Source organism: Taurulus bubalis (genome assembly GCF_910589615.1).
Source record: "Taurulus bubalis genome assembly, chromosome: 5".
NCBI classification, from domain to species: domain Eukaryota; kingdom Metazoa; phylum Chordata; class Actinopteri; order Perciformes; family Cottidae; genus Taurulus; species Taurulus bubalis.
The window spans coordinates 8,724,881-8,738,762 of NC_136593.1; the positions used below are offsets into that span (position 1 = coordinate 8,724,881).

The 13,882-nt window shown below is 39.6% G+C and overlaps 1 protein-coding gene across 3 annotated transcripts; it reads left to right on the forward strand.

The window, feature by feature from the left end:
* Positions 1–573: 573 nt before the first annotated feature.
* On the forward strand, positions 574–10,771 carry itcha (itchy E3 ubiquitin protein ligase a; the record flags this gene model as incomplete). Of its 3 annotated transcripts, none has more annotated exons than XM_079218084.1 (24): positions 574–598; positions 919–1,060; positions 2,436–2,560; positions 3,071–3,202; positions 3,550–3,598; positions 3,746–3,924; positions 4,163–4,293; positions 4,456–4,553; positions 4,755–4,850; positions 5,128–5,302; positions 5,700–5,769; positions 5,890–5,974; positions 6,070–6,198; positions 6,577–6,649; positions 6,849–6,920; positions 7,000–7,088; positions 7,310–7,469; positions 7,789–7,922; positions 8,857–8,997; positions 9,345–9,465; positions 9,616–9,720; positions 10,039–10,135; positions 10,234–10,306; positions 10,672–10,771. In XM_079218084.1, the coding sequence occupies 24 exons, from the start codon at positions 574–576 to the stop codon at positions 10,769–10,771; spliced, it is 2,601 nt and encodes an 866-aa protein (XP_079074210.1). The 3 variants fall into 3 exon arrangements, with proteins under 3 accessions (XP_079074210.1, XP_079074209.1, XP_079074208.1); XM_079218083.1 differs by having other exon boundaries at positions 4,163–4,266; positions 4,423–4,553; XM_079218082.1 differs by having other exon boundaries at positions 4,163–4,237; positions 4,370–4,553.
* Positions 10,772–13,882: the final 3,111 nt, after the last annotated feature.

Genomic DNA, 13,882 nt, shown 5'->3' on the forward strand with positions numbered 1-13,882 from the left:
TTCCGTTATGGTAACGTTACATGGCGGTTTCTTGAAATAGCTCAGCTGGTTTTGTCAGGGGGAAAACATGCGTTTGAGTGCAATTTGTATCTCTGAACGTTAAAATGAACTTAAAGCCACATAGAGTTGTACACGATGAGTTAGGCATTATCAGGCCTCCATAAGGCAAACGCCATTGCCTTTCAGTATTATTATTATACAGTAAGAATTATATAAAAAATTGCTCCCAAGGTTTATTTTAAATACATATTATAAAGGAAATTCACCCGACATGTTTTGCTTCGAGTTTATTGTGAATATCAATAGTGAGGTATTTGATTTGGCATCGCTACAATCAAACTCTTTTAACGCCTCCAGATATCTAAACCAGTCATTCATTCATAGTCTCATCAATCCATACCTGCTATTGCATGCAAAGCCAGGCTATATTTTCCAGTGACAGTAGCAACCTAACCGCCTAATCTTTCTGTAAGTAGCTAGGGTGGCCTATGTTTACATCTGATGTCACTGGTTGCATTTGTTGCAGAATCCTTTTGGTGCAGCCAAACAAGGCTGCAGTGTTATGGATGAACCATGAAGGCCCAATTACAAGTCACAGGTAAGTTATCAGTTGTCATTGCAATATTCGTAAGCCCGTTTATCAACAAACATTAGACACAGTTTTGACAAATTGCTACAGTTGTAGATTTCAGTATTGTCTGACTTGGGCTATAGGAAGCTAAAGGCTATTGGGTGTTAAGTTCCTGGAAGAGCTGTCACTGACTGTTGTTGTGTTCAGTATAGGAATGCTACAGGATGTGGTGGTTTGTATTCATGTTCATGGTGTTAGCAAGTTGTTGCATCTACACCAAATGCAACTTCTGATCTAGTGAAGGTTATATTACCTACAATTTCACTGTGGTGTTTTAACCTCTCCAGTGCTTTCAGCCAAGCTGAAGGAAAACAAAAAGAACTGGTTTGGTCCCAGCCCTTATGTTGAGGTATCCGTGGATGGCCAGTCAAAGAGGACTGAGAAGTGCAACAACACACACAGTCCTAAATGGAAACAGGCTGTCACAGTGTGAGTACGACTATTGTGTTTGTCACAGGAGAGAAATTGGCTTATTAATTAACAGATGATGTGCGGGTTGTTCATACAAATATTATTAATTTGAACAAAATTCCGTCTACATACAACATTGTGGTTTCTCATTTTAGTTGCATGTTGGTTGTTGTAAGAACCAGGTTTGATTCTGGTGTAATGTTGCTGAGCTGATGATTGTGTCAATGAGGGTAAACAAACTGGGAGGGCTGAATGAATATGTGATGTATTCGAAAGAAAATAGCAGGTGAGTCCATGCCCTCAACACTTACTACCTTATCGTGGTTGCTGTGCCATTGGAATAGGGCCCTGTTACGCCCCGTGGTGGCTCGAAGTGGGACGCAACATAAAAACAACAGATTAGGACAAGAGCGGGTACAGTCACACATTTATTTACCAAAAACGCAACAACAAGGACTGTCAGTGGCATCAAAGAAAAGAACTTAACAAAACCCCATCCCCCCCATTGACAGGTGCTTTGCACCCAAAAAGTACAGGTGGTGGTGCTCACTCTTACCTAGGGTATTAACAACAAGTAAACCTACGTGTGTGCAATATGTAAACCCCAGGGTATCTTACCTGTCCTCAATGACCCTGTGCGCACAACCAAAGGAAGTAACAAAGACAATGACAAAACCAAAGTAGGATGCTAACAAGAAATAGTTTACACAAAAGGTGGGGTAGCTAAAGACAAAACATAAACAAGGAAACAAACAAGCAAGCACTAACAGCTAGTCAGCGCTCAAACCGAGCTCTGCCACAGCTCAACTCAACCTCAGAGACCCGAGTGCAGCATGCAGGGGGCAGAGAGAGACGTGACAAAACGGAGGACTATTAACAGGGGGACTGGTTGATTGGAGAACTGGAACAGGTGGGTTGATTGGATGACTGGAACCAGGTGTGTACATCTGTGAAGTGTGAGAAAGACAACAGGAGGGGGAGACAAAACAACAACAAAGCAACACAAAACAAGCACAACACATGTGCGCATACCAGACCGGACACAGGCCGTAACAGCCCTGTTTGTACAAATGTGCAAGTAACTGGTGAAACTAGTGCACTACCTCAGGGGCATTTTATTAGTAAATCTCTGTAGCCTTGTATCTCTAATCTTTAAATGTGTCTATTCTTACCACCCTAAAGCCTTGAAGTTATGTCTTACAATTACTTTCTGGTCTCATATAAAACTACAGTGATGTCAAACAAACAACCTTATACAGTGGACCTCCCCCCAAATAAAAAAAAAAAGAAGAAGGAAAACAATTGACTATGAATCCTTTCAGAATTAGTGCAGACCCTCCTTAATCGTTTTCTCTGGTGCTGATTATCTTGTCAATTTCTTGCTCATCTACAGAATTGTTACTCCGGTCAGCAAGCTGATATTTCGTGTTTGGAGCCACCAGACACTTAAAGCAGACCTCCTGTTGGGAATGGCCATGCTTGAGATCAGAGAGACCCTCAAGGCTAACGACCTGAAACGTGAGTTCACACTACTTTCCTTGGTAATCTTGTGTCAAACCAACAGCGTTGTGTTATACATCTTGTTTTTAGCACACAGCTTAATACAATGGCCCACCTCGACATGCGCAAACCATATGACATAAAAGACGGGTCCATGTTCTATGTGGCGGCTTCGCCTTCATTTGCAGAAAAAAGTGTAAAAAAAGATTCTAAGAAACCTCGCCAGTAGCCCCTGGAGGCCATGCTGCTTGTTACACCCCATCAGACTAAAGCAGTTTGAGCTGACAGAGTCACTGCCATGGAGGCCCATACTCTCACCAGCAGAACTGAAAACGGGAACCAAAAACCTTTAGAAAGTGAGGGAGGCGATCCTTAGGAAAATTATTTTTGATTTGGAAAAGTATGTACATTCAGTGGTAATTTGTACGACCTCAGTATCATCTGTTTTCATTTTGTTGTGATGAGGTGTGATGTCTGTCTTGCAAATTATAAGCACCTGTTTAACACTGTATTCTGTACCCTCCGCAGTATGTGAGGTAGTGCAGACGCTGCAGCTGTGCTCTGACAGAGAGCATCGAGATGTTGTAGGTGACCTGTCGGTCTGTCTGGACGGCATGCAGGTAGACCCAGAAACCTTGGCTTCGGCAGAGAGAGAACATGGTAAAGAACCACACAGATACACACCCACCATACCAGGTCGCCCATAGGAAATATTTGAGCACATGAACTACTATGCTAGATTTGCTCAAATTAATTGATTTAGGTCCTATTAAGGGACTCTCCCTTCCTTGCCCTTCAATGTTTGTCCGATAGTCATTAGTATTAGTAAAAAAAAAGCTTGAACAACTTCTTTGTAGAACTGATACATCGGCCAGCTTATTGATATATACAATGTATTTGTATAATTTGTACATATTTTTCTCACAGTTCTTAAATAACCAGCAATAATATCCCAAATTATTTTACATTATTTTATATGATGCCACTTGTCTTTTTCCTCATTCTAGCTACTATTCCAAATGGAATTGCAAGAAAAAATGGAGACACAGGCAACAGGTGAAGTAAACTTTTATTTATAGGCCTACATATACATGCTTGTTTGTACACATCTTGAGTCAGTGGTTTGGTTAAAAAATACAGTGTGTTTTTAAAATACTCATTGTATACCTGTCAAATAACTTCAGAAACTCTCTTGATACCCAGGTCAAGCCGAGACACATCCCCCTCCAGTGACTCAGAGGAGTGGGTTATTGTACCTAATGGTCATGCCGTCAATGGTACGGGTTCTCCTTCCCAATCTCCAGGGGGCTCCAACGCCTCGCGTCCTCCCAGACCAGCCCGACCTCCGCCTCCGACGCCTCAAAGACCAGAAGCCTCGCCGAGTAGGAAAAGCACAAGATATCAAAGATTTTACAATTTAACATTAGCTACATTACATTAGCTATTACAATTTGACACAACATCAATTGTACATTCTCGTATGCCATAGATTATTTTTTAAATACAGAAATAGTGTGTGCACCGTGTTTAATGACTGCAATCATACCAAATACACCTCTGCAAATTAATTCACAGATTTAAAGGTTTTCTTCTCTGCAATCCTCCCACTCCTCTCCCCAGCCTCTTCAAGCAGTTCCTCCCCTAGTGAGCTGAGTGAAGCTCCAGCATCTTATGGCTCCTCTCAGGCGTCAGCTAGTGGATGTTCAAATCAGCAGGATGACTCGGTAGCGGCAACAGCTACAGCTACAGCTACAGCAGCAGCAACAGCAGCAGCAACCGCAGCAGCAACAACAACAACTGCAGCAGCAACAACTGCAGCAGCAGCAGCAGCAACAACAGCAGCAGCAGCAGCAACAACAACAACAGCAGCAGCAGCAGCAGCAGCAACAACAGCAGCTGCAGCAGGTTCCCAGACCGCAAGTGGCCCCAAACCAGGGACCTCTGCCTCCGCAGCTCTGGCCACAACAACTCCCAGAATCACACCCATGAGCAACGGCCCCTTACCACCAGGGTAAAAGAGCAAGGCACTGCACTTAGTTCTGAAAGTCCTCACTGTAGCCACTGTTAACAAGCAATATGTCTGTGTTTTGTTATCGTATTATGGAGCAGAGTTTTATTTATTTTTTATTTTTTTTCAGTGAAATAATTAGTTTGCTTGCTTTGCAGTTTCCTGTGCTTTGCCTTTGCTCACTCATTTACATTGTCTCTACAGGTGGGAGCAAAGGGCGGACCAGAACGGACGGTTGTACTTTGTGGATCACATTGAGAAAAGGACAACCTGGGAAAGGCCTGATCCTCTGCCGTCAGGGTACCGACACACTTGATGAATCTTTTATACTGTGAATACTAACATGGTTCTTGCTTTCCTCCGTTGGACTGTGGACTAAATGACTGTGAGCAGTCATAACCCATATAAATGATGTCAGATTAGTACAGACATGTTGTATTTTCTGTTTGCACAGTTAAAAGCTGCAAATCACTCACTGGGCTCCGGTCCATTTTGCACTCTTGAGCCCTCGGGCACATCAACGATTTGGCCAACATTGTCAACACTGCCTCCTTTTTTTATTTTCCCTTTCCTGTAGGTGGGAGCGCAGGGTGGACCCGATGGGTAGGGTGTATTACGTGGACCACATAACCCGAACTACTACGTGGCAACGACCCACTCAGGAGTCGGTGCGTAACTATGAAGAGTGGCAGCACCAGCGCAGCCAGCTGCAGGGAGCCATGCAGCAGTTTAACCAGCGGTTCATTTATGGGGTGAGAGCCGTCACTGTATTAGTTACTGGATTTGTTACATTCACTCACTGCACATGAAGCACAGTTTGACCATTTATTCATTTATTTATTTTAGATTTATGATATATTTAAATGGTCTGCTTTGAATAATAATTAGTTTCCAATATGGTATTACCACTAAGAAGTTCCCTTACCTTCCTAAAAACAATTTTTACTTGAGAGATGAATATGCAAATTGATGTCACATTCACAAAATCTGTTAAACAGAGATTCATGGTGAACGCAGAGAACAGGAATAGCAATGCTATGAGGTCAATTACCCATGCTTCACGATACATTATTGCGTTAACATGCTGTAACAAATGTAGTTAAAATACTTTTTTGACTTAACATGTGTCCCGTTCTCTCTCTGTCTCAGCTCCAAGACCAGTTGGCAGCGACGGCCAACAAAGAGTTTGACCCGCTGGGACCACTGCCACATGGTTGGGGTAAATATCACTGAGCTTTGTACATTTATTTTAGTCGTAGTTACTGAAATGAAAAAACACAGTAAAGATGTTTACAGTGAATTGAATATGAAATATTAAAATGTTTTTTTGTTATGGCAGAGAAGAGAACAGACACCAACGGCAGAGTTTATTTTGTCCATCACCCGACTCGGGCGACACAGTGGGAGGACCCCAGGACACAAGGGTGAGTGTATGCCCGGGCCTGTATGTGTATCTTTTTTTTTGTTTTTACTATCGATGTGTTTGATGTTTATGTTCACGTGTGTTTGTATTGTTCAGGCTGCTGAATGACAAGCCCCTGCCAGAGGGTTGGGAGATGAGGTTCACAGTAGATGGTATTCCCTACTTTGTCGACCACAACAGGCGAACCACAACCTACATTGACCCGCGCACTGGGAAATCCTCACTGTAAGTTCTTGTTTAAATGTTTTAAATCTTAACATGCTCAAGTTGAATATCTCTCTTACAGGAGGAGCACCTTCCTTTCTTATAAAAAACTGATTCATGTCCAGGAGCTGTTGTCTCGAACCACGACCTGTCATTTACACAGAGTAATTAGGTTCAATGTTGACATAAAATACTGATACAATCAGTGCTATTACGACGATGATGAAAAGCCTGATTAGAGTGGCATACTGTGGCACAGGGGCAGCACATTTTTACATTCCTTTTCAAGTCGTGGATGTCAATAACCACACACACACACACACACCATCATGTGCATACATGGACTAAATGTGCTTGTTGAATGGACTTTGAAAAAGACTCTCCTGGTCTTTTCCACAGTGAGAATGGGCCACAGATAACCTATGTGAGGGACTTCAAAGCCAAGGTGCAATACTTCAGGTTCTGGTGTCAGGTATGTGCCGCACAGCAGGGGTTGAAATGCTTTTGTTATCTCTGTGATTGTTGTACTTTTCTTCATCTTCAATGCTGCTACTTTGTGGGCACACAAATCTCTAGTACTCGATTGATGTGCAAAGATAAAAAGTTAATGTTCACTGGTTTTCAAAGCCTACATACTGTCTAAAATGCAAGTATTGATTTGTTTCTCTCAGCAATTGTCGATGCCTCAGCACATTAAGATTAACGTCTCCAGGAAAACCTTGTTTGAGGATTCATTTCAACAGGTAATCGTTTTCCAGTTCTCTGTTTCACATTATTGTTCCGTTAATGTTTGAGGTTGTAATTCTTTGTCTGCATTCGAAGATCATGAGCTTCCACCCTCAAGATCTGAGGCGGAGACTGTGGATAATTTTTCCTGGAGAGGAAGGCTTGGACTACGGAGGTGTGGCCAGGTAATAGCAACTGAATCGTTGTACAATTGCGTGTTTATTGTGACTCCTAAGGTGTGTTTTGTTCTCATTTGTCATTTTTGTTGAAACCACCCTTATCTCAAGGAAACTGTTTCCAGCAAGTCATCTAATTTCACATTGAACACCTCGACAACATTTTACAAACCACCTCAACCAGTACGACCACTTCCACTTAAACTTTTCTTCCGTTGTTTTATTTTCAGGGAGTGGTTCTTCTTGCTCTCTCATGAGGTACTGAACCCCATGTACTGTTTGTTTGAGTATGCTGGCAAGGACAACTACTGTCTGCAGATCAACCCTGCGTCCTACATCAACCCTGACCACCTCAAGTACTTCAAGTTCATAGGACGCTTCATCGCCATGGTACTTGCATGATTTGCCAAGACAATGACTTATTGATCCGTGTGAACATGATGGCATGATTACTTTGGCCCACAGGATTGATCATGTTTTTTTGTCAAAATGTATAATGATGACGTGTAAATCATGCAATATGGTTTACAATTTTATTGTTATGATCAGATCTCAAATTACAAAAATGTACATGTGGGCTCATAGAAATGCCTCGCTCAGGAGGGAATTAATTTTTTGGATATTTTTAATGACCGAATAGGTATTTACTTTTCTTAATTGTATCTGGCTGTTGTTTTTAATACATCCGTTTACTGACTGTCCTTTCTAGGCCTTGTTCCATGGAAAATTCATCGACACAGGTTTCTCCCTGCCCTTCTACAAGCGAATGCTGAACAAACCTTTGGCTCTCAAAGACCTGGAGTCCATCGATCCAGAGTTTTACAACTCACTCATCTGGATCAAGTAGGTCTGGGGACACAAGACATAATGTGCATTATGGGTGGTGGAACGCTGCTATAACATGTAGAACAATGTAGAAAACAATGGGGATGGTTTGCATGAGTGGATGAACAGACTCGTTTATGTCCCTTTTTTAAATGGCCTGGTGGTCATTTACTGTGGTGTACCCTCAACTGGTTTTATATTGAAGACACTCATTATGAAATGTCATTGTTGCGTTCAAGTATGGAAGCATCGTATTCTTAAACAATACGATCAATTTGTTTCCAAGTTACCATAATTCCTACATATTTGGGTTCATACCAATACAATCTGGCCACATTTAATATTGTGGTTAGTAGAGCTGTTTTTTTTCAAGGAAAAGTTCTTACTTGCTTTCTTGCCAGGAGTTAGAATAATGATTAATACCTAGTTTATATGCCGGACTATTCATCAACCCGGACCAGTTACTAGGTAACCAGCGAGACTCTGAGAAGTTACTCTTGGCGGCTAAGAAATGCATATAACAGTCTCCCTGACCACCTAAGGGCAACTCAGACACTGAACCCTTTTAAGACTGGCCTAAAAACCTTTTTATTCAGGAAGGCATTTTTTACCTTGTGTTGATTCATCGTCAGCTATTCATTTTTTTATTTATTTATTTATTAGGGGTTGCTTTAATCATGTTTTAGCTATGTTTTTATTTATTTTACTATATATTGGCTCTGTGGCACTCTGAATTTCTTTTGAAAGAAAAGTGCGTTTAAAAATTAAATGTATTATTATTATTATTATTATTATTATTATTATTATTATTATTATATAAACATAGCCCCCCGGTAAAACAGCAAATTGTAATTTGTACAACAATTGTAGATGTAACATATACATGTTTTTGGAGGTCCTTATCGGTGGATTTAGTTATTGTTAACATTGGTAATGACTCTCTGCCCTGCAGGGATAATAACATAGAGGAGTGCGGACTGGAGATGTTCTTTTCCGTTGACAAAGAGATCCTGGGGGAGGTCACCACCCACGAGCTGAAACCAGATGGAGGAAACGTCCAAGTAACTGAGGAAAATAAGGAGGAATACATCAGGTACAGACACGTCCTCTGGTGCTAGTCTTATCCAGGTTGACTTGCAACAGTATAACACATTGATATATCCTACAGTCAAACTTTGACAATGTTGTAGATGGTATTATATGTGAACCAGGTATTAACATTGTTCTGCCATGTGTATTGGAAAGGTAATGGTCCTTAATAAACAAACTGCATTGTATATTTCCAGCAGTAGTGACTATACAGGAGTTTTTTTTTTAATGATGATTTAATACTTAATTTTGATACTGAAACTAACATTTTCTTTTCTAAGCAACCACTAATATTCATTCCTTGAGATATGTTTGATTGTGTAATGTTTTTCTTTATATCTCTGTCTGCAGGTTGGTGGCAGAGTGGAGGCTGTCCAGAGGTGTGGAGGAGCAGACTCAAGCATTCTTTGAGGGCTTCAATGAAGTCTTGCCCCAGCAATACCTTCAATACTTTGATGCTAAGGAATTAGAGGTAATGGAGAAAAAAATATACCTATTCTCACCCACTTTTACCAAAGCAGGAAAGGTGTATTTTTGTTGTGGTTGTGTCGGTTCTTTAATGTGTTGCTTCTGCTGGGATAAATCATCCATATATGAGATCTGGCTTCCTTCTTGCCTGCAGGTGATGCTTTGTGGGATGCAGGAGATAGACCTGGTGGACTGGCAGAGAAGCACCATCTACAGGCATTATGCCCGAAGCAGCAAACAGATCCTCTGGTTCTGGCAGGTCAGTACAGGACTGCTCTGTCAAACTTTAAAGATCAAAACGCTCTTTCTCATTCCTCCCTTCTTCTCACTTTGCTCTACTTATACTACAGTGGATTAATATTGCACAATAGTAGCGCAGTTTGACATCTCAATATTACATTTTCCTCAGGCACATTGGATTGCAACACTGAGTTTTTTACTTGGCACAAATATTTTCCAAACTCTTAATAAATTAAAGAGAAACTTCTGAATTCAGGTTAATTATGTATGATTTAAAACAATTGTTTGTCATACTGAATTTGCTAAGTGGTTTTAACGCAGAAGGATCTGTTGACAGTTTGTGAAGGAGATGGACAACGAGAAGAGGATGAGACTGCTGCAGTTTGTCACGGGAACCTGTCGCCTTCCTGTTGGTGGCTTCGCCGACCTGATGGGTATGCAACGTGGACGCATGCACACTCACAGCGTATATATCACATCGGAATTGACTTCTTGGTTTAATTGTCTTTGTGCTTGTTATTGATCAATTTAGGAAGCAACGGACCTCAAAAGTTCTGCATTGAGAAAGTGGGCAAAGAGAACTGGCTTCCACGAAGCCACACGTGGTAAGGCCAGTTATTCTACTTCCACAGAAGTCCTCACACCTGAATGACCAAACCCTCTTTGTCATTTCTGATTCAACCAATCACCAGCCTTCCATTATTGTGTGGCTTTAATTTGTAAGTAGTATAGTTTGTGTTTATTTAGTCATGAAGTGCCATTCATGCAACAGGGAAATTAGTGAATGTTTCTCACCAGATGAGTCAGTTTCATAAATAACACTGGGCAAAATAATACGCATTCAATATTAATTCAATGAGCATAATGATTTGAGGTACTTTGTTCCACAAAAAAATGCAGGAGATTACACATAAAGTCCCAAATGCCCCCGTGAAGAGTCATCTAGTTTCTTTCTCTTTTCTCTGTATAGCTTTAATCGTCTGGACCTCCCTCCTTACAAGAGCTATGAGCAGCTGAAGGAGAAGCTCATGTTCGCCATCGAGGAGACGGAAGGCTTTGGGCAGGAGTGATGCACCAAGAGATGTGATGGAGCAGTGTGGGCTTGGAGGAGCCATAATCCATTTTCAGACAAGAGAAATTGATTCTCTGATTCTTCTTGCAACCAGGAGCTGCTTTTTAACTGATGGATGGACGCGCAAATCTTTATTTTCTATAACATTATCATCAAGGCAGTTAGAACTATTTCCAAGCTGTTCCGCCACAAATTAATTTTCCCTCCCACGAGACCTGAACTCTCCTCACTATTTCACTTCTCACCTAAACTTTCCCCCCAACCAGCGGATCTCTCTCTTAGTCCTGTCAGCCCACTATCAGACAATGGAGGCCGGAGAGACGCCTTTCTCACCCCGTCATGTCTGCCCGCTACACGTGAATCTGTGAATCTGTGCAGTAGTAACTTCTTAAGAGCCGCCTTGTCGGGTTTATGCACTAGAATTAAACATTTTAGAGGAAATAACCATATTTGTGCATTTTGACTTTAAAAAAAAAAAAAGGATTCATATCTAAAAGTGACATCAATATGGTTTTGGGTCTTTTAGACTCAACTTTTATTTTAATTTTTTTAACAGCTGACTGACTCCCGTAGCACATACGCAGTTTCTTTATCAACTTTGATAAATATGATCATGCTATTTGTGATGCTAATTTTTTTTTGATAGCTTGATCTCTTAACTTTACAAAGAGTTGAAACTTTGAACTAGTTTGCAAATAGTTATGTGAGCAGGAAGTCGGTTGTGATTGTTCTTAAGAGAGGTGTATTTTTATGTGCAATAGTTTTGTAGAAAACAATTTTGCCAATAATGGAGCCAAACAGTAATTTGTTTGATCATTTTATAACACTTTGGTAAGTTTCAGCATTTGCTATTGATTTAAATTCTCAATATGTAACAGAGAACATTTGCATGTTTGCAAGTGTATTTGGTGAAACTGGCTTGGTTGTGATTTGGTTTGAGAACTTTGCCTTCCCAAAGTGTTCTGTGCTGTATATACTATCAGCCTGTTTGACAATGGTCACTTCCTTTACCAGTCAGAGTGAAGTCTTTTTAGTGATTTATTATTAGCTGTTACTAATGAAGTGGGAGCTTTAGGGTGCATTGCGTAAAAGAGAACAATCTTTTGTTGATTAATGACCTATTCCCACTGAACGGTAGCCAATTCTCTGGTCGGCGTCCAGAATTAAGTATTATTCTAGATCAATTATGACTGTTTAATGTGTTCAGTGACTAATGCAGTTTATGTAAATATACTTACAGAGTAGAAAATGTCCATCCAAGCAGTGGACCCCTTTTGAGTTGCAGGTCTACGTTGATAACTAAGATTTTAATTAATGTTATATATATATATATATATATATATATATATATATATATATATATATATATATATATATATATATATATATATATATATATATACATACAAGTGGCCCTAGTTTTATAGGGTGTTAGGTATTCAGATTTGTACAGTAGTATATTAGTGTATTTCACATCTTTTCCAAAAATAGCTCCACTAACGTCAAACTTAAAGTTTCTTTTTAGTATCAGGTAGAGTGTAACTTTAAGAAAATGACTATGGAACCAATCTACCAAAGGATTTTATTTAATTATTTTTTGTAAACCATTTGACCTTACGGTCTAAGTCATTACGTGTGACCAGTTCTTAACAAAATTATTACACATTTCACATCATTGGTCACTATTACGTTTTGTTTTTATTGTCTTTTATCATATTAGTGGGTAACACTGTGACATATAGAAAGGTAGCTCCGCTACTTCAATCATAGATACAAAATTTTAATAATTAAAATCTGTAGAGTGATATTTTTTTAACGACTTGTATCTGTCAATGCATCAAGTTGTGTAGTGTGCGTGTGTGTGTGTGTGTGTGTGTGTGTGTGTGTGTGTGTATATATAGGCAGCATGATGTAAATTAAATTGTATCTTTTCAATGTGTATCTAGATCATTGCACAATCTTCATTACAAACTAAGTTTCAGCAAATTACATTTAAGTTCCCTGTAAAAGGACGTTGTGCTCATGACTTTGCCGATGTATAAACCGTGTGGCTGTCTGTCGTATTATCGTGTCGATGCTGGTACTACAGAAGAAAGAAAGACCTGACGGATGTATCGGCCCTCAGTCAGTACCAGTTCCTGCTCACTTTACACTAAATTGTGTCAGATGTTTCACATTAACTTACATTTTACCCTTACTGACGTAATGCACACCCATACATACAACACTCCGTGTGTACCTACTGCTTTGTAGACTTGTGAAGAGATTATTGTAAAAAAGAAATCTTGATTTGAAAAATAAATAATAGAAAAAAGAAGAAAAAAATATTTGCAATTAAAATGTTTACTGTTGAATATTTTAACAGACTACAACTAATAATTTAGCACCTTGACACTCCAAACCGGTTGAATTAACCACTTCACTGTTTAATCACTGCTGTGTTCCAGATCATGGAGCAGTTAAATGTATAGATATATGCAAAATAGTAGTTTAGTTGTTCTGATTGCTTTGTACATCATGTTGATAGTGTAATCACTGTTTTTTGAAGCGCTAACCTTTTTGATAAGTGGAAGTCAATGGTTGAATACTATTTATTTGTAGGATGGGTTTCATGTAACAATGGACTGGATTGATCAAGAGAATAAACAGTAATAAAACAATTTAAACACTGGGCTCCTGCAGGACACGTGTGAAGTGTTAATTATTATCAAAGCAACGTTTTTCACATTTGTTCACAATATCCTACATACAAGTTATTGCTTTTATTTGTTTCTTCTAAATATATAAGGCAACATTAGTCGGTGCAGCTTTAGTTACTTTTTAGGTTACAATTCTTTTCATACACTCCCTGTCCAGTGAAAGTCATATCTCCAAAATGTGTCTTTGAATGTGGATTTTTATGATAAACTGAATGATGTAGTGTTCCTTTGTGTGTTGATAAAAAATATCCTACTTCTTTTTTCTCCTACTGCTTTCCTAATAGTAAAACACTGATGGGTAACATTTTACTTCACAATTAGTTTTACTTTTCATACTTAAGAGTATTTTTTTTTTGCTGCTAATACACTTTTGCATACGGAAAGTATTGGATGCAAGATTTATACTTGGA